This window comes from Rhineura floridana, chromosome 2 (genome assembly GCF_030035675.1).
Source record: "Rhineura floridana isolate rRhiFlo1 chromosome 2, rRhiFlo1.hap2, whole genome shotgun sequence".
NCBI lineage: Eukaryota > Metazoa > Chordata > Lepidosauria > Squamata > Rhineuridae > Rhineura > Rhineura floridana.
In genome coordinates this window covers 98,105,898-98,126,516 of record NC_084481.1, presented here as the reverse complement: position 1 = coordinate 98,126,516, position 20,619 = coordinate 98,105,898, and the positions used below count along the sequence as shown (strand labels likewise).

The following is a 20,619-nucleotide window of genomic DNA, read 5'->3' as shown; positions in this document are numbered from 1 at the left end:
ATCAGCTCAGAAGCATAGCTAGAAGCAACTCAATAACCTCTTCAGGACTATTAAGTGGATGTGTTGAGATGACCATAGTAATAGAGTGTGATGACATCACAGCTATTTCAACAAGATCTTCCAGAGGAGTTCTGTTAGTTGTCCCTCATGTTGCAGAGGCCCACCTGCTCTCAACCAGAAGTCAGAATTTAGTGTGGCTGATCCCATGCTATGGAGCACTTTTCCGGCAGAGATTCATCAGGCATCCTTGCTTTTGACCTTCAGGGGTCTCTTGAAGACTTTTTAATGCTGACAGGCCTATGCAATTTTTTATTTTTTTCTTGAGTAGCCAGTCATTTTAATTATTGTTCTATATTGCTTTTATAGGGTTTTTTTATGTTGCTGTACACTGACCTAATGTTTTGTGAGAGGGTGGTATGTAAATACTTTTATACATAAATAAATATGAAAGATCTGAAGCTGTAAAACATTGGATTGGATCCATACTTGGGCACGTTTTGAGCAGACCCACTGAAATCAATGGGACAAGTTAGTCAAAATTATGTGTGGATCCAGCGCATTACATAGAAATCATCCCTAATTTGCTCACCTTGACCTGACGTGAGAACCAGCTAGGCTTCAAAGTGACAATCTGTTTGCCAAAGCATGCAGCATTCTTTCTAGGTTCTGATCTATAGGAGACAGTTTTGACATGGCTGGAAATTATACAGTGAAATTCCTCAGAACTCCTCCATTTGTACTTGGAGTCACTATGGTACCAGTAGAGTCTGTTTTCTACCAATGGACTCCAACATCACAGTTCTCTTTGAAACCTTAGGAGGAAGTCAATGCATTGTGTGTGTGTGTGTGTGTGTGTGTGTGTGTCTATGATGCATTTTAATTTATTTGCTACCTGGATGGCATATCACAGGGACTTATTATTTCTTTTTTTGTGAATAATCATGAGAAAAGCATAAACACACTCATGCTCACTGTGGGACTTTGATCACAGACGGGCATTAATGTGCTCCCAGGAGCACAGCTCCAGTAATTGGCCCCCAGTGGATCACCGAGCACATAACAGTGAGCAAGTCCCCAAACTGCTAATTATAACTGGAGTGCAGAAAGTTTTGTGGATGAATTTAGAGTCTGTTTCCTCCTTGGGCCCTGTGGGCTGGTTCCTTTTGCCAATTCATGGCAACCATTCTTTGTCATTAGGGTGGCTTCTCCTGAGAACATCCTACAGTTATTCTTTCATGGTGTTAGAAGCAACTTTCAGAAATGTGCAAGCCTTGGCAGCTGTTTCTTAATCCTTAGTGTGATGATGGCTCAGCTTCTGGTGCAATCAGTGCTTTGTGCAATTGTGGATTGTTCCCCTTGAGCTGTAAGCATTTGAGGAGAACTGCCACTACAAGAGTTTAGCAAAGAAAGCACTATGTGACCCTGCTGTGACCGGCCGATGACTGTACCAGATAATTCTAACTATAATCAATCAGTATGGATTAATGTAGCCCAATGTAGTGTGAACAGTCAATCTGTCTGGAGGAGGTTTTACCTGTTGTTTTTAGGGGGGAAATTGAAAATAGCAGTCTGGCTAGAACCTGAGTATTTTAATTGCGCAATAACAAACCTACTTAACTCAAGAAAAATATATTTGAATTGTGCCCAAGTGGACCTGTGTTGAGCCTATGTGGACTTCTTGGAGATTTCTGTTGAAATGTGAAGTGGTATATAAACAAATAATTAAGTAATATGTTCCCAAGACAAAACAAAAATCAGGCAAATCAGATGGAGGGACCTTGATCACAAGGACCCATCGAGTGCTTTACATTTCCAAGGAAGGCACCCTGGGAAGTAAAACACCCAAGGTAAACTAGATTGCTTACTGGACCCTGCAGAATAGTCATTTAACACATGCTGATCACACTCAGCCTTTTCATGATTGGGCGGTAGTGGGTCAAAATTCTTCATTCCTGGCAAAAGCAAGAATAAGATATTTGCTGTACATTATACTCTTCATATGAAATGTAGCCACCTACAAGCCTGATTCTGACTGTTGAGGAGACAGGCAGAGAAAGCTGGAGGGAATCAGACAGCTGCTGATCACCTTTCTCCTTTTTGTTAAAAAAGCCAATTTTCTCTAGGGGTTGTGAGAAGGGAAAAAAGGACCAATTACCTGCTAGAGAGATATGAGATAACCATAGATAAATGTTTGTTAGAAGGATTGATGGATGAAAAAGCACTCAGCAACCCTAATACCATCTCCAGCTCCATCTGAGGGAGACTTCAGAATTCTCAACAATTAGGCCTCATCAACACAAGCAGCATAATGAGGTAGTAAAATGGATTGAGATACTTTTGAGTTGTGTGAACCACATTTTTAATGCTTCTGTATGTGGAACTCCCCCCCCCACACACACAAGTGGAAAACTAGCACAAAGGGGGTGGGCTAGGCTAGAACCATTCTATCTGGTGTGCTAGTTTCTCTCTCTCCAGGATATGTGTTTTTTCAGATGGGACAACATTCAAAAATGGAATTCCCAGCCTCTTAGGTGTGAAATACTACAATCCAACATACTGCCTCATGATTGTATCACCCCACTCTGTTGTATATATAGGGCAGTCCAGACCTTTACTTTAGCAGAAAGCTTACAGAAACACTATAGCTCAGGGGTGTAGCGATTGGGGTGGTGGAGGAAATGAGGGCATTGCACCCCGAAATGAAATTTCCCTTCAGTCCCCAAATTTCTAGCATTGGAGTAACTTGAAACGTCAGTTGAGCTTTTAGAAATACAGTTTAGGCATCCAAAGAGAGGGGCAGGGCACTTACCAAGGGATTGGGAACACAGCAAATATAAGAGTTAAAGGTGTGAATGAAATGAACACAAATCTTGATGGATGTGGAAGGGAGTTGGCAAGCCTGTTTGCAGTTGGAGGAAGGAAAAGCGGGAATAACAGTATTATTATGCACTGCAGAGCATCTCCCCCTCCCCTGTAATGCTCAGCCAGCCTCTGTAGGTGGTGGATGCTATTAGTGAATCTGGTGAATGCTTAAGTTGGGGCCTAGACTGGGCAGCAGCCTAGCCGAGTCCAGGGCAGGACCTGAGAAGAAACAGAGGTGAGTGAACTGGCTCTCCAAGGCCCAGAAATCTAATGAGACCTTACTAACTTAGCCCAGGCAAGGGGAGCTGGAATGTGCATGTGTGTGCATGTGTGGAGGGCATTTCTTCCCTAGTTTGTTACAAAAGTTTAAAAAAGATATCCTTTCAAGCTTGTTCCATTTCAACATGGTTTTGAGGAGTATAATGTGGTTAGAGCCTTAGTTGCAACAGTTTTAGACCTCCAATCAGCTGTGTAAATCATTATAAATAATTCACCTTATTTAATTTTTCTCATGTGAACTTATGTATTACCAAAAGAGGGCATTTGACATTTGCTGGTAGAGCCATCAGAAGCAGTGTTAGCTGGCCGGCCCAGGGCCTTCTGTAGAAGAGAGATAACGTGCTTGTACAGTTAATTGTAGCACCTGTAGTTCAGAGAGACATATAGTTCCTATGTAACATGCTGTCAAGCATTTCCTTATGAAAAGTTATGTTTATAGGTATTAATTTAATTTTTAATGTGAAGCTTCTCTTAATTGCTTTCCTGGCATGGCAAAGGGGACCAGGGTAGTTAGTTGCGGGAAGCAGCTGCCTCAAGAGAACTGAACTCAAAGTTCACCGCCTTATTATAACATTGTACCTGTACAAGGAAGCCTTTCTATACATGTACAGTTTGTATGCTGCAGGACTCACCTTTGGTGCATCTACAGCTGTGTGTGAAAGTTCATTCTCAATTTTGACATATGTGTTGACAGGGCAGGTTCTAAAGGGCGGCCAGGTGGGGCACTGGCCCGAGGGCCCCTGGAGCTATGAGGGGCCCCTCAGCCGCCCCTCTACTCCCCTTCCATGATCCACGCTCCCCCACCTACCTGTCCTGTCTTTTACCATTGCCCTTAACGAAGATGGCAGCTGCGGTTTCCCTAAGGTACTGAAGCCCCTGCTGCCATCTTAGTTGATGGCAGAGATGTGCGCGCGTAGCATGCAGGCAGCACGCACACATGCATGCCATCAACAAAGATGGTGGTGGAGACGTCATCTCCTTAGGGAAACTGCGGCTGCCATCTTTGTTAAGGGCAATGGTAAAAGAGAGGAGACAGGTAGGTGGGGGGCTGCATGCATGTGTGCTCATGTGCCTGCGTGCACACACCGGAGCCCAGGGCAAGCTGATGCTTAAGGGCCCCGGTATGCCTGGAGTGTTGACACTATACAGGTGTTGTCAGTGAAAAGCAAACTTAGTAAACTTGGCTTTTGAAAGTAATATGTTTGAAGGAATTTCAAGTAGGATTGCCAGGTGTCCAGTTTTTGCCTGGAGACTCCGGATCTTTGGGGTTTTCTCAGGGTCTCTGGGTAAGTCACCTTAATCTCCAGACTCTCAGCTTTCATTTTAAAAAAATTCCTAGGTGGTCTGGTTCTCGAGATATACTCCAAAATATCAGCCGCCCCCCCCAACGTCTGTTAAATAAGCTTGTAAACTGGCTGCTCTAACCCCGCCCTTCCAGGTTTGTAGCTAATAAGTGTTGACCTCCAGGCAGTACCAAGACCACATTGCAGGGCCTGAAAACTGTTGTTTCATAAATTGAGTAAGTATACAGTTTTCAGTCTTTTTCTGTCTTGAGTGCAGAAGTCAAGTTTAAATTTTCCTGGGCTGTTGAACACGGCAGTGTTTTGAAAACCTTCCCAATATGAAGCTTTAACCCAATGCTTTTCTGGGAGTAAAGCTGCAATGCTAATCCCACAAAACTGGAGTAAACCCCATTGAATTCAATATAACTTACTTTTGAGTAGACATAGTTAGGATTGTACTGTAAATTAATGGGACTTTTGAGTGAACGTAGCAAAGAATTGTCTTTGTGTGGTAAATCTGTCTCTCCCCCTCCAATCCTATTTTTAAAGCAATTAGGCAGGGCTTACATAGGTATCACTGCTTTTATTATGTAGGAAACTAATACAGATTTTTTAAAAATGTTCTGCAATGACCAACTGGTTTTGATAATAAACTATTATATGGAGTCTATGTATTTTTACATGTATTTCTCCAGTGTCTGTATATGGAGTCTTCCCAACAACCCTGTGAAGTAGGGTTGGCGATTGGAAACCAAGGCAGCTCACAACAAGAAATAAATCCCTCTAAAATCCAATAACCATAAAAATAAGTATAAACAGTTGCAAAACAGCTTAAAGTAGCATGATTCTGAATTTTGGGATGGGTGAGTGAAGTTTCTTATCACTTGAGATTGCAGTTCTGTGCATGCTTCCCTGTTTGAGTAAGCCCCATTGAATACATTGGGACTTGCTTCTGAGTAAACAAATGTAGGATTGCACTACAAATATCTTTACAGATTGTGTAAATAGTAAACATCTTGGACAATCATGCTTATATAAATATTTCTTCATTTAAAGCACATGACTTCCCCTAAAGAATTCTGGGAAGTGTAGTTTCCCCCTCACAGTTATAGCTCCCACCACCCTTAACAAACTGCAGTTCCCATGATTCTGTGGTGTGATTCATGCCCTTCAAATGTGTGTTGAATGTGCTTTAAATAAATGGTGCATATCTGCCCTAGTATGCTGTGCATTCATTAGTGAATAGAAAAGAACAGTTTTAAAAGATACTCTCTTAAAACAGGGAAAGGGCTATAGCTCAGTGGTAGGGCATATGCTCTGCATGCAAAGGTCCAAAATTCAATTTCTGGAAAATACTATTGCCTGGGATCCTGGAGAACCAATGCTAGACCATGTCATCAGTACACTAGATGGTACCAAATGGCCTGAGTCGGTATTAAGCAGATTCCTTTGTTCCTAAAAGTGGAAAGAGACCCAAGGGCTATAGTGACTCCCAAATTTATTTATGTGTTTTATTTATAACATATATAGACTGCTTTATTGTAAAAAATCTTAAAACAGTTTACAAAAGGAATTAAAGCAATAAAATTCTTGGCAAAAATAGTTAAAGACAGGTATTTAAAAACATTCAAAATAATAAAACCAACAATGAGTTAAAAACAGATTAAAAACACAATATCTTTACCTGCCTGGGTAGACTTGCTTAAACAAAAATGTTGTTAGCAGGTTCCAAAAAGAGTACGATGAAGGCATCTGCCTAATGTGAATAGGCAGGGAATTCCAAAGCATAGGTGCTGCCACACTAAAGGACTGATTTCTTACAAGAGCAGAACAAGTACTGTGTGGCACCCGTAACATGGAAAACACCTTGAACTTGGCCTGGTAGCAAATCATCAACCAGTGCTGATTTCAGAGCAGAGGTATTATGTGCTGACAGGGTCTCACTCTTGTCAGCAATGGTGCCACAGTATTCTGCACTAACTGCAGCCCCTGGGTCACGTTGTGCTGCATGGGGATTTCTGTGACGTTGGCTGATTGGCTGCCAGGATTATTTTAGTTTTGGTTTTTGGTTAGGAATCCTGATTGGTTGTGGGATGCTGAGTGTTCTGCCTTATTCATAGGAATCTTGTTGTGGTTGGTATGGTATTGCATTTAGGAAATCATCACTGTCTTTTGTTTTTCTTTTTCTATTTGCATTTCATTTACCTTTAACCTCACTCCCTTACATCCATAGAAGCAACAACAGTGGTTCCATGTGCTCAGCTCAACCCCCTTAAACCCACTGATGTTACACCTTGTTGGTTGCATGACGGTTTGTTTCTTGCCCAATAGTAGTAAAAGAGAATTTACATATTGGGAAGTGTGGCTGCAATTGTTGTTCCCAAGCTGCTGCTTGTGAAGATAGACCAAACCATGTGTGTTTGCTCTCCGTCAATTATTACTCACTGGAATTGAGTTGGCTGTCAAAGTGAGTTTATAGCAACCCACAGAGTAGACTGAAAGGGTAGAGAATCTTCTTACTCATTTCTCAAACCTCTTTCTGAAGTGAAGGGTCAAATCTGTAAAGAAGTTTGGAGCAGCCATGTTAAAAGGTAGGGGGAGGGCATTCCAGGCAGGGGGTTGCCAACCCTTCTTGGATATGGATATCTTTGCAGAGGATCCCTAGTCAAGCTTTACCAACAGCACAATCCAAACTATATCTACGCAGATGTAAGTCCTATTGAGTTCTATGGGGCTTAGTAAGTGTGTTTAGAATTGCAGCCTTCAGGGGCATCCATCTTTACTCCTGAGTGCTCCCATCTAACATCTCCACAACACTAGGCTCCTTTCTTCCTGTAATGGCCTTCTGGTGACTGGCCTAGCCTGTGGGCACTTCAACCCTTCTTGTCAGAAGCAAGTAGGCTAGATTAAATGTTCCCTACCCAGGCTCCATCTTTTAGCTAAGATTTCTTAATTTCCAATCAGAGAGATGTTTTTTGTTTGAATTGTATGCTCCAAGCAACTGCGTTTGATGCTTAATGTATCATGCTTAATGACATCACTCAGGCCCGCCCCTGTGCTATCACTTGGGCCCTCCTCTGAAATCTCAGGGTTTGGGATGCTTCTGACCTGGCAACCCTAATTTCAAGTTAACAGGCCCTCTGCAAGTTTGCAGAGAAATCATGGCGCATTATACTTTATTAACAGTTCAGATCATTATGGTAGGATGACTTGTGCAAGATATATTTCATTCCTAGTCACTGTTATTAATTTACACAACTATTTTTCATGTGGAAAATATTTTATTTTAAATTTATTTGCTTTTTTGTAAACTTCACAAGTCATAGTTCCTAATTAAAATGCATAAATTGGGGTTTATTTTTGTCATTACCTATAAAGACTTGCCCTCCAGAAACCTCTTTTATAGTAACCAATGCCCCAACCCTTCTCCCCCCAATTTTTGTCTCTGCCCACCCAATGAAAATTGTCTCTCTACACTCCTGCATAGCAGTCTTCATGAACTTGTTCAGTTGCTGCTAAAGAAGCCTAATTTGACTTGAAATTGATTGAACATGTTTAGAGCACTTTTTGAGGCTTGCTTCCTCTTCCTTTAATTCCTTGATGGTACCATCCCTTTCTCTGAAATAATTAGGGTTACCTACTTCCACTCTGAAAAGGGTGGGGCTCAACAGACTATCTTGCGGATGTGGCAGTTCCCGTAAGTAGGACTGCACAAAATTCAACCCACCAGCCATTTACAATGGCTTGCCAGGAGTTTGATAACCCCCACTTTTGCATTCCAAGGCAGATAGTGATAACAAAAGCTTCATCGAGGCCTTAGTGGGCTGCCATATGGGCCTGGAAGGTTAAGTTCTACATGCTTGCTATAAGAGCTACAGAAACATGAAGGTTTCTGCTTATGAGCTACCTTAATTTCTTGCTGCCTTAGGCTCATTTATTTATTTATTTACAAAACTATTTGTATGCCATTATTTTGTTAAAAACATCAAAGCAGTTTACAACACATTAAAAACAACCACCACTATAGAATAAAAAACATTAAGAATCCAATAAAAACAAAGGTCAACTGTTGCAAAAAAAGCATCTTCTTAATTGCCTGTATAAGTCTGGTGGAACAGAAAGGTTTCCAGCAGGTGCTTAAAAGTGAAAACAGAAGGCGCCTGCTGAATCTCTGTTGGCAGAGCATTCCAGAGAACTGGGCTAATGACATTGAAGGCTTGATTTCATGTCAATGTTAAATCAGCATTGCCAACTTGGGGGACGACCAGAGCCCTCCTGCAGATAATCTCAGTAATCGAGCTGGGATACAAGGATTCAAACTATTTGATTTATTATCATGTAGGACTGGTGGGCAGTTGCATATAGCAGGATACTATAAAGCAGCTTTCAAAGAGGACTTGGGTGTCATAGGGCTTGCTTTTATGCCAAGTGCTTTAAGAGTTACATTGCTGAATTCAGAGCTTGGAAAAGTTACTTTTTTTGAACTACAACTCCCATCAGCCGAATCCAGTGGCCATGCTGGCTGGGGCTGATGGGAGTTGTAGTTTAAAAAGTAACTTTTCCAAGATCTGGCTGAATTAGTATGAAAATGTCACAGTACGAGAGACATTTTCTCTCCATCTTCTCTAGACAAAGACATGACATGCTGTTAAGTCTTCGTGATGAATCCTCCATTCTAAAAAATCCATGTTTATCTCCCCACAACTTCTCCACAGGTTTCCATGAGAAGGATGGGAAGCCATACTGCAAGAAGGATTTCCTGGCCCTTTTTTCTCCCAAGTGTAGAGGCTGTAACCGGCCTGTGATGGATCAGTATTTGTCAGCTCTGAATGCTGTCTGGCACTCTGAGTGCTTTGTGTGTGGAGTAAGTATATAGAATAGCCTGCTTCAGTTAGAGACCATTTTGGGTAGGTGGGCAGAAAACTTATATGGGCCATGAAACTTGTACTGAGGAGGTTTCTAATGGACGCAAGAATGATAAAGTCCAGATAGAGTTCCTGTTGGATTTGGCTATAGTCCTGCACATAATTAGGCTGCTTAAATCCTCAGAACTTGATTTGTTCGTTTGAAAAAATTGTACACTGCCTCTCACCGATTCTGATTCCAGGGTGAGAAACCTAATTCAAATATCAAGAAACAATAAATCCTCATTATAAAAATGATCAGCAATGACTTCTATGGGTTTACGTAAGCTGTGTGCAGGACTTTAGTGCTTAGGAATATGGGACGGTGTCTTATATTGAATCAGACCATGGTTCATCTAGCTTAGTAGTGGCTACACTGACTGGCAGTGGTTCTCCAGGGTTTCAGACAGGAATCTCTCCCAGTGCTACCTGGAGATTGAACCTGGGACCTTCTGCATGCAAGGCAGATGCTTTACTACTGAGCTATGGTCCTTTCCTGACATAGGGCCTTTTTCAAACATATGACACATGGCCTTTCACAAATGGATTTTTCAAAACCAAATTATAAAATCAAGATCCTGAGTTTCATAATTCAAATACTAGTTGCATACCGTGTAACCCACCTGGAACTACCAGATTCCTAAGCCCCCTTCATGTGATTACCTGGGAAGTGAGGTCATGCTACTGGCTCCACCCACAGACATCCACACAAAGAAGACTATGCATGAGCAGCTGCTTATATGTGTGAAGGCTCATATGAAGGCTTCTTCAGTGCAGATATCCATGCCAATGTGTGGATGCAGGGCCAGCAGTTTGCTCACTTCTTGGAACAGAGCCTGCAATACAGACCCATGCTCTCTTCTTGCATGTGAAGAGGACTCTGGTTTCACATCAAAAGGAAATAGAATGTCTCTATATTAAAATTAAATATTTTATTTTTCTAATAATAAAAACAAGAGTAGAATTATTTTTGTGGTGGGAACTGCAAAATTGAGATTGGAAGTGTTGATGAACTTGGATTCCAAAGCACTACATTTGAAATCCAAAAATGAAAAATTGATTTAAAGCAACAACCAAAACATGAATGTTAAGAGCGCATTCAAACAGTAGCTGACTAGTGGTGATGGTCATGAGAAATCTATCCTGACCCTGTATAGTATGGTGAATAAGTTGTCTGCATCATGGTGAATAAATTGCTCACATGTAAATCCCAGAATATTTTTGATGCCCTCACACAGGCTTCCTCTGTTTTCAGGACTGTTTTTGCAGCTTTGATAATGGTTCCTTCTTTGAATTAAATGGACGTCCTTATTGCGAGCTTCACTTCCACCATCACCAGGGGACAGTGTGCCACGGTTGTGAAAAGCCAATTGTTGGGCGCTGTGTCAGTGCCATGGGGCACAGGTTCCATCCAGAGCACTTTGTCTGTGCCTTTTGCCTTACCCAGTTGCACAACGGCGTCTTTCAGGAGCAGAATGGCAAAACCTACTGCCACGCTTGCTTTAACAAACTCTTTGTTTGACTCCTGGAAGCCATGGGGAACTTACCTTTTCTCAAGCCTTTGCAAAGAAACTGAGGGGGAGGAAAACAGAGATTTTGAGGGAACTAAGGCTGCAATTCAATACACACCAGAGAGTAAGTCCCATTGAACCCAATGAAGCTTACTTCTGAGTAGGCATGTACTGATTGCAGCCCAAGGCTACAATTCTCTGATTGCTTACTTGAGAGTGAATTCCATTAACCTTTAGGGGCTTACTCCTGGGTAAAGGAGCATAGGATTAGGCTTTAAGAAATGCAGTGATAGAAAAGCATTGCAGTAGTAACAATAGCCATGAGCACACCAAACAGCTTCAGCACACCTGGATATAGAGTGTGAGAGTCTATATCATTGCATTTCAAACAACTTTGCTAGCTTACAGTAGCTGAGGATGTGTTCCAGTTAAGGTTGCCAGGTTCTTGGCCTGAGACTGATCCTGTATCTTTAGGAGAAGAGAAAGTCAGCCAAGTGCAGGTGTTCTTGCAACTCTGTAATGGGAAAAACCACAAGGTGGAATTCTCCCTTCCCCCTGCACAACTTTTAAAGATACAGAAGACCTCTTGGTTGCCAGGCCAGGCTTCCCTAATTTTACAGTGCAATCCTATGCATGTCTACTCAGAAGTAAATTCCACTGAGGTCATAAGGACTTACTCCTAAGTAAATGTGTACAGGATTGCAGCCAGGCAGAGCAATCCTATACATAAATTATGTCCGGGAGGGGATACACTACTACTGTGCTGGTGGAACAGCCATTGTATCCCACCAATGAGGGACTGCCTACATGCCACATACACACACAGAAGGAGCAAATGACCTCACAATCCCATCATCATCATCATCATCATCATCATCATCATCTCTCTCTCTCTCTCTCTCTCTCTCTCTCTCTCTCTCTCTCCACACCCCCCACACCCCCATGTAAAACAATGCCAGAGTACTTCCACTCCACAGATATGTGATGGTACACACCATGTATTACAGGTTTGCCCTTTTGATTGGCAGGAGCAATATGCTCAGATGAACTTGGTTGCCTCTCCTTCACTAATCTGCCAAACCTCATATGTGCACAAGCTATCTCTTCTTAATTTTTTTGAATAGCTTTCTATCCTTCTATCTTCTGCTTTTTCGAGGACACTGTGGTGAATGCCTGTGTATCTTCATCATATTGTTTGTAGCTGAATGAGTAGCATGCATTTGAAAATAAACATCACTTTATTATTGGGTTGTGTTTCTTTGCATTTTAGGATTCTCTTTGGTACACTTTTGTTCTTACATGCATCACATAGGTGTTGGGGTTGCCTCACATGAGCATCTGATGGGAGAGAAATTTAGTTCAGTTCATATTTAAAGTCAGACCTATCTCATTTTCACTTCCTGAAACAATATGCAAATGGAAGCATAGCTAGCCTTCACAATTTGTACTTCTCCGAATTTTGCACTGCAGTTCTCTGGCCAAGGAATGTGTACAAAAATGCATATGCTAGAGTGGATAAAATCCATATATTAGTGAAAATAGAATACAAAAATGCATTATAGTAGGGAAAACTGCTTGCAAAAAGTGTGTATATTAGGTAAAATTGTTACACAAATGTATATATTAGGAGAAATTCACACTAAAATTTCTGATGAATTTTCATGAGGACTTTTTATTGCAAACTGAAGTGGAAATGTGGAGAAATGTATTTAAAATGGGGAAAATGGGAAACTGAAATTCAGATTCTCCTATCTTTAATCTGAATTAGAGAGCACATCTGGGTGGCTTATTTATTTATTTATTGGCAAAAAAAATAAGAACATAAGAAGAGCCTGCTGGATCAGGCCAGTGGCCCATCTAGTCCAGCATCCTGTTCTCACAGTGGCCAACCAGGTGCCTGGAGGAATCCACAAGCAGGACCTGAGTGCAAGAACACTCTCCCCTCTTGAGGCTTCCGGCAACTCGTTTTCAGAAGCATGCTGCCTCTGACTAGGGTGGCAGAGCACAGCCATCACGGCTAGTAGCCATTGATAGCCCTGTCCTCCATGAATTTGTCTAATCTTCTTTTAAAGCCATCCAAGCTGGTGGCCATTACTGCATCTTGTGGGAGCAAATTCCATAGTTTAACTATGCGCTGAGTAAAGAAGTACTTCCTTTTGTGTGTCCTGAATCTTCCAACATTCAGCTTCTTTGAATGTCCCCGAGTTCTTGTATTATGAGAGAGGGAGAAGAACTTTTCTCTATCCACTTTCTCAATGCCATGCATAATTTTATACACTTCTATCATGTCTCCTCTGACCCGCCTTTTCTCTAAACTAAAAAGCCCCAAATGCTGCAACCTTTCCTCGTAAGGGAGTCGCTCCATCAACCTTGATCATTCTGGTTGCCCTCCTCTGAACCTTTTCCAACTCTATAATATCGTTTTTGAGATGAGGCGACCAGAACTGTACACAGTATTCCAAATGCGGCCACACCATAGATTTATACAATGGCATTATGATATCGGCTGTTTTATTTTCAATACCTTTCCTAATTATCGCTAGCATGGAATTTGCCTTTTTCACAGCTGCTGCACACTGGGTCGACATTTTCATCGTGCTGTCCACTACAACCCCGAGGTCTCTCTCCTGGTCGGTCACCGCCAGTTCAGACCCCATGAGCGTATATGTGAAATTAATATTTTTTGCTCCAATATGCATAATTTTACACTTGTTTATATTGAATTGCATTTGCCATTTTTCTGCCCATTCACTCAGTTTGGAGAGGTCTTTTTGAAGCTCTTTGCAATCCCTTTTTGTTTTAACAACCCTGAACAATTTAGTGTTGTCAGCAAACTTGGCCACTTCACTGCTCACTCCTAATTCTAGGTCATTAATGAACAAGTTGAAAAGTACAGGTCCCAATACCGATCCTTGAGGGACTCTACTTTCTACAGCCCTCCATTGGGAGAACTGTCCATTTATTCCTACTCTCTGCTTTCTGCTTCTTAACCAATCCCTTATCCACAAGAGGACCTCTCCTCTTATTCCATGACTGCTAAGCTTCCTCAGAAGTCTTTGGTGAGGTACCTTGTCAAACGCTTTTTGAAAGTCTAAGTACACTATGTCCACTGGATCACCTCTATCTATATGCTTGTTGACACTCTCAAAGAATTCTAGTAGGTTACTGAGACAGGACTTTCCCTTGCAGAAGCCATGCTGGCTCTGCTTCAGCAAGGCTTGTTCTTCTATGTGCTTAGTTAATCTGGCTTTAATAATACTTTCTACCAGTTTCCCAGGGACAGAGGTTAAGCTAACTGGCCTGTAATTTCCGGGATCCCCTCTGGTGATTTGTCAGTTTTTATATTGTCTATTAAGCCTAGAACTTCCTCTCTCGTTACCACTATTTGCCTCAGTTCCTCAGAATCCCTTTCTGCAAATGTTAGTTCAGGTTCAGGGATCTGCCCTATATCTTCCACTGTGAAGACAGATGCAAATAATTCATTTAGCTTCTCTGCAATCTCCTTATCGTTCTTTAGTACACCTTTGACTCCCTTATCATCCAAGGGTCCAATTGTCTCCCTAGATGGTCTCCTGCTTTGAATGTATTTATAGAATTTTTTGTTGTTGGTTTTTATGTTCTTAGCAATGTGCTCCTCAAATTCTTTTTTAGCATCCCTTATTGTCTTCTTACATTTCTTTTGCCAGAGTTTGTGTTCTTTTTTATTTTCTTCATTCGGACAAGACTTCCATTTTCTGAAGGAAGACTTTTTGCCTCTAAGAGCTTCCTTGACTTTGCTTGTTAACCATGCTGGCATCTTCTTGGCTCTGGCAGTACCTTTTCTGATCTGCGGTATGCACTCCAGTTGTGCTTCTAATATAGTGTTTTTAAACAACTTCCAAGCATTTTCGAGTGATGTGACCCTCTGGACTTTGTTTTTCAGCTTTCTTTTTACCACTCCCCTCATTTTTGTAAAGTTTCCTCTCTTGAAGTCAAAAGTGACCATGTTGGATTTTCTTGGCAATTGGCCATTTACATGTATGTTTAATTTAATAGCACTATGGTCACTGCTGCCAATTGGTTCAACAACACTTACATCTCGCACCAGGTCCCGGTCTCCACTGAGGATTAAGTCCAGGGTTGCTGTCCCTCTGGTCGGTTCCATGACCAACTGGTCTAGGGAATAGTCATTTAGAATATCTAGAAATTTTGTTTCTTTGTCATGACTGGAACACATATGCAGCCAGTCTATGTCTGGGTAGTTGAAGTCACCCATTACTACCACATTTCCTAGTTTGGATGCTTCCTCAATTTCATATCTCATCTCAAGGTCTCCCTGAGCATTTTGATCAGGGGGACGATAGATCGTTCCCAGAATTAAATCCCTCCTGGGGCATGGTATCACTACCCACAACAATTCTGTGGAGGAGTCCGCCTCTTTTGGGGTTTCCAGCTTGCTGGATTCAATGCCTTCTTTCACATATAGAGCGACTCCGCCACCAATACGTCCTTCCCTGTCCTTCCGATATAGTTTATATCCAGGGATAACCGTATCCCACTGGTTTTCTCCATTCCACCAGGTCTCCGTTATGCTCACTATATCAATGCTCTCCTCTAAGACCAAGCACTCCAGTTCTCCCATCTTGGTTCGGAGGCTCCTAGCATTGGCGTACAGGCACTTGTAAGCAGTGTCTCTCTTCAGGTGTCTTTGGCACTTGTGGTTTGGCCTGTGGTAATTTTGCCCTTCTGAATTTATATCCTGTGCCCCTGCTCTCACAATGCCTACTTCTAGGCCTACCCCTTTACAATTTCATAATTTCTTTGGTCTTTATTCCAGGGGGGAGGTTTATTCCGAACCGGACCTTCCTCAGCTCCTGTCGGGTTTCCCCCCTAAGTCAGTTTAAAAGCTGCTCTGCCACCTTTTTAATTTTAAGTGCCAGCAGTCTGGTTCCATTCTGGTTCAAGTGGAGCCCGTCCGTTTTGTACAGGCCCGGCTTGTCCCAAAATGTTCCCCAGTGCCTAACAAATCCAAACCCTTCCACCCGACACCATCGTCTCATCCACGCATTGAGACTGCGAAGTTGGGCCTATCTGGCTGGTCCTGCACGTGGAACCGGTAGCATTTCAGAGAAAGCCACCTTGGAGGTCCTGGCTTTCAGCATCCTACCTAGCAACCTAAATTTTGCTTCCAGGATCTCACGGCTGCATTTCCCCATGTCGTTGGTGCCAACGTGCACCACGACCACTGACTCCTCCCCAGCACTGTCTACCAAACTATCTAAACGACGGGCGATATCCGCAACCTTCGCACCAGGCAGGCAAATCGCCTTGCGGTCTACATGCCCATCACACACCCCACTGTCTATGTTCCTAATGATCGAATCACCCACTACAAGGATCCCTCCACCCCCTGGAGATATATCCTCGGCACGAGAGGATAGCTGTTCATCCCCCAAGGAATGGGTCCCTTCTAAGGGATCGTTTCCCTCTTCCTCAGCTGGATGCTCTCCTTCCCTGAGACCGTCATTCTCCATGATAGCAGAAGAGCTATCATCCTCGGAGTGGGACACAGCTATAACGTCCCTGAAGGCCTCCTCCACACACCTCTCTGCCTCTCTCAGCTTTTCCAGGTCCGCCACCTTGGCCTCAAGGAAATGAAGTCGTTCCCGGAGAACCAGGAGCTCATTGCACCGAGAGCACACCCACGACTTCTGTCCAACAGGCAGATAGTCGTACATGCTGCAGGCGGTGCAAAACACTGGAAAGCCCCCACACCCCTGCTGGCTTCTTACCTGCATAATTTTGTTTAAGGTTTATTACGTCAATGAGTTGGAGACTGCGGTTTAGTTGAGGTCAGGGAACAGACGGGCAGAGTGGGGGGCCCTGGCCTCCTCATCCTGCTGCCGAACTCGCTCTGCTGCTTAACTCGCCTTGACACTTTGTCAGCTGGGGCCTTTAAGGAAGGCTAAAGCTGCCCTTTTTAGCAAGGACTGAGCTGACTCTCTCCCTGTAAGTATTGGTGGAGTTTCCTTTTTTCCCTTCTCTCCGACTGGAATTTAGCCTTGTTTACAGTGTCCCCTGAAGCTTTTCTGCTAGGGTGGTGTTGAAGATTAGCTTTCTATAGGCTTCCTTCTCCTAGGATCTGTCTCCTAAGATATAGGTTCTTTCAGGATTTGGCTCCTAGCTCAGGGTGAGCTTAGGCTGCCCTTATTACTTATTGCTCTGAGCTGTTTTAATTCAATTAATTAATGGAATAAATGGGAGCTACTTACCCTCTTTTCGCTCTGCTGCTTAACTCGCCTTGACGCTTCGTCAGCTGGGGCCTTGACGCTTCATCAGCTGGGGCTCCCTCTAGCTCGTGGAGCTAGAGGATGGTAGTGGACAGTATAAAATCAACAAAAAATTATGTTCGTGCCAGAGTTGCCCCTCTGTAAGTTCCCATGTAAAGGGCTTACAAAGGGGCTGACATTAAGATGTCTACAGCGCAAAAATGACCAGAGCACAAGCCAGCTATCAAGGAAGGGAGGTCACAAAAATAGAACCTGTGGCCCTCCAGCCATTGTTGGAATACCTTTCCCTTCATCCCTGCTTTGGCCGTGCTGGATGGAGCTGATGGGAGCTGGATAAGTTTATGAAACACAGAGAACACAATAAGCAATCTGCACATGTTTAATAATAAATGAAAAATTGAACCAAATGAGCCCAATGTAATTCATTTTCATTTGTTATGAAATGAATACCAAGAGCAACAAATGAGTATGGGGTTCATTTTCATCATTCTGTTTGTAATCATTTGTTACTCATTCTGTAGTCAAGGGGGGCTTACTTTTGCAGGAGCAAAGGTATTCTCAGCAATTGCCTTCTCCTTTTTATTTTCCCAGAATGCTCCAGACATCCTGTTGTTCCTGAGTATTGGGGGGGGTGGAACCAGAGCTTGGAAAAGTTACTTTTTTAAACTACAACTCCCATCAGCCCCAGCCAGCATGGCCACCGGATTGGGCTGATGGGAGTTGTAGTTCAAAAAGTAACTTTTCCAAGCTCTGGGTGGAACTGCATTTGTCACCAAAAAAAGATGGCCACCTCTGGGGGCTGTCATTCCCCTTCCCCCCAAAATCTCACACAATTATTGGTCCAACATCTAAGGCATTCTGGGAAAATAACATAGTGGCTGCCAGGTGACAGCCACTGAGGGGACCTGTGCTGTAGGCAGCCACAGGCAAAAACAAAAGAGAAAAAATGCGGTGGAATTTCCCCTCCCCAACAAGATGAGCAGCAGCCATTGCTGTTCATTCTGGAATTGTATATGTATAATATAACCTGTGTCCGTAGCACCTGGGAGAGATGTATTCAGCCTGCAGTCTCCATCTTGCTTCTAAGGCACTTCCAAACTGTTACTGTTTTCAGGTAGGATTCAATCACATACCAGCAAATTCAGGCTATGCAACTAAAGCTGATTTGGAGCTCTTGAGCAACACACTTGCTTCCTCCAAAGATTGGACTTTTTGTGATCACAAGTGAATATATAGTGGAAAATGTGGGATAATACTTGTTTCGATGCAACATTGTCTAGCCTCCCTGAAAAAAAATTGTGGTAAATGCTCATTAAATAGTCAACATTTCCTAAACTCCCCACAAAAAATCAGGATGAATACTCAATAAACAAGTTGTCTCTGGAAGCACCCTGAGTCTACAAGCTGACTTCATGGCCACTACATTAGCCTACTTTTGCACTTTTTTGTTTTTTACTTCCACCCCACACATACACACACACACGTTGTGTAACATCTGTCTGATCAAGAGTCCTGGAGAACTCAAAAGCTTGTCACCCCTTTTGTGACATCGTGGTTGGTCCCAATAAAGGCATTGCCCTATTGTGGTAAATAAATAAAGTTTTTAATGATGAAAATTTACTGTACTTTTTTTTCTTCAGTGCCCCTAGTATGAAAGCTCCACTGTACTATTCCTTGTCTAACATTTATTCTGACTAAATAATAGGGAACCAGTTGATCTACTCATTTCAAACCATCTTGCTCATAAGTATGTTGAATATATCAGGAGATACTATGATCTGCAGATCTGGGTGGGCAGAAGGTAAGTTGGGATCTACTGGTAGATCTCCATATGAACAACAGTAGGTCAGCAAGGATTTCCAGCTCTCAACACCAACAGAAAAGTCTTCCCCACTCCCTTAAATTAGGCTGCTGAAATCAAGAAAGTTTGGGGGAAAACATCAATGGATTTGTGTGTGAACTCTAGTTCCGGTACAAAACAAATCCCTGGGTTGAGTATGGGCTCAGAGGCACTTCCTTCAGCAAGTCTTTGGGCTTGTTTACATGGGACCCAAAATCCACATTAAAGATGCTGCTTTTTCCATCGCGATTGATTTTAACAGTTCACATACTTCCACCCTCGCTATGAATAAATTGGCTGTTTTTCTTTGTAGCATTCACACGCATGTGCGTTTATTGCTATCAGCATTTCCCTGTTGCCGTGCCCACACATTAGCATGTTAACTGCGGAGGCGAGGAAGGGGCATTGTTTCCCTAAATGAAGCATGTGTTCCGGGAAACATAAAAAAACCCCAAACAATTATCTTTAGAGAGACATTAAAAGCAGCTGCCCTTTCCCCTGCGCTTTTGGGCACTTATAAATTACCCCAGCGGCGCCTTCGCCAGCCTCCTCTCGCCGTGGCTGCAAAAAGGGCGCATGCATCAGCCTGAGGGGGGGGGAGAGATCCAGCTTTGGGGCGGAGCAGAGGGATGCTACGAGGCAGAAGAGGTCCTCCACACACACTCTCTGTCGCACACGCACACGCTAGACGTAAACAACAGTGCCAAAACCACAGCTCAGAGGAAGGAATTTTACGAGCTCCAGCCCTGCTACCCTGGGGGACTTGTTGGTGTCGCTACAGAAGAGAGGAATGTGGTTTTGTTTAAAGGAACAGGGGAGGAAATGTATTGGGGGGGAAGTGGGAGAAAGCAGGAGAAAGGAAGGTGAGAGCAACCGGAAGTTGCTTCATCAAGACCAGGAAACAAAATGACGCCCAGAGACACTTAAAGGGGCAGAGAAAAGGGAGGATCTATTGATGAAGAAACTGTGCAGCCAAAAAAGGCGCTTAAAAGGTAATACACGGTAGAAGCAGGTGTGGATTTTAAAAGGAAATTTGGGTTTTTGTCGCATCCATTTAATCCAGAGTTAAAGGCAAAAGCAGTAGAATGCACGCGCATTGACTAAAAAGTCAAGTTAACGGTCCAAATTAAAAGAATTTGCGGAACGCATCAGATGCAAATTTTTTTGGCATGTAAACAGGCCTTTGTCCACTTTCCTAAGCCACTATTTTGCTCTTGGCTCCAGTTGGTAGGCCCCCCTGTGGTTCTAGTGAAAAAGAAAATAGATCCCGCAAGCCTAAAGTCTGCCCACTTTTGCCACAGATGATCAGAGTGATGGAGGTTGTTGTACATTGTGGCACAAGAGCAGTGATAAGAAAACACTTTGAGGACAGAACTGGACACAATGAGGTAGCAGAGTACCCGATTATACATACAGCAAGGATGGAGGGATTTTATTTATTTATTTATTTATTCTATTTCTATGCTGCCTTTTGGCCAAAAGGCCCTCGAGGCGGCTCACAAAAGAAAAAGAAAAAAACATAAATACAAAATACACATCAGGAAAAAAATACAGTGTACAAAAATTTAAATACATTATTTAAATAACAAAATATTAACATTATTAAGAAAACAAGGATCTTTACAGGCCTGGAGATAATCTGTCCTTAAAATGTAGTACTGCCACTTCAGG

General features: G+C 42.7%; 1 protein-coding gene across 1 annotated transcript in view; it reads left to right on the top strand.

The window, feature by feature from the left end:
• Window positions 1–12,086, top strand: part of LPXN (leupaxin) — a 29,784-nt gene extending 17,698 nt beyond the window's left edge. Inside the window, exons 8-9 of the mRNA XM_061613035.1 lie at window positions 9,140–9,288; window positions 10,584–12,086. Coding sequence (XP_061469019.1) covers window positions 9,140–9,288; window positions 10,584–10,850 — 416 coding nt within the window. The 3' untranslated portion in view covers window positions 10,851–12,086. The remainder of the gene's footprint in view (window positions 1–9,139; window positions 9,289–10,583) is intronic.
• The last annotated feature ends 8,533 nt before the right edge of the window (window positions 12,087–20,619 follow it).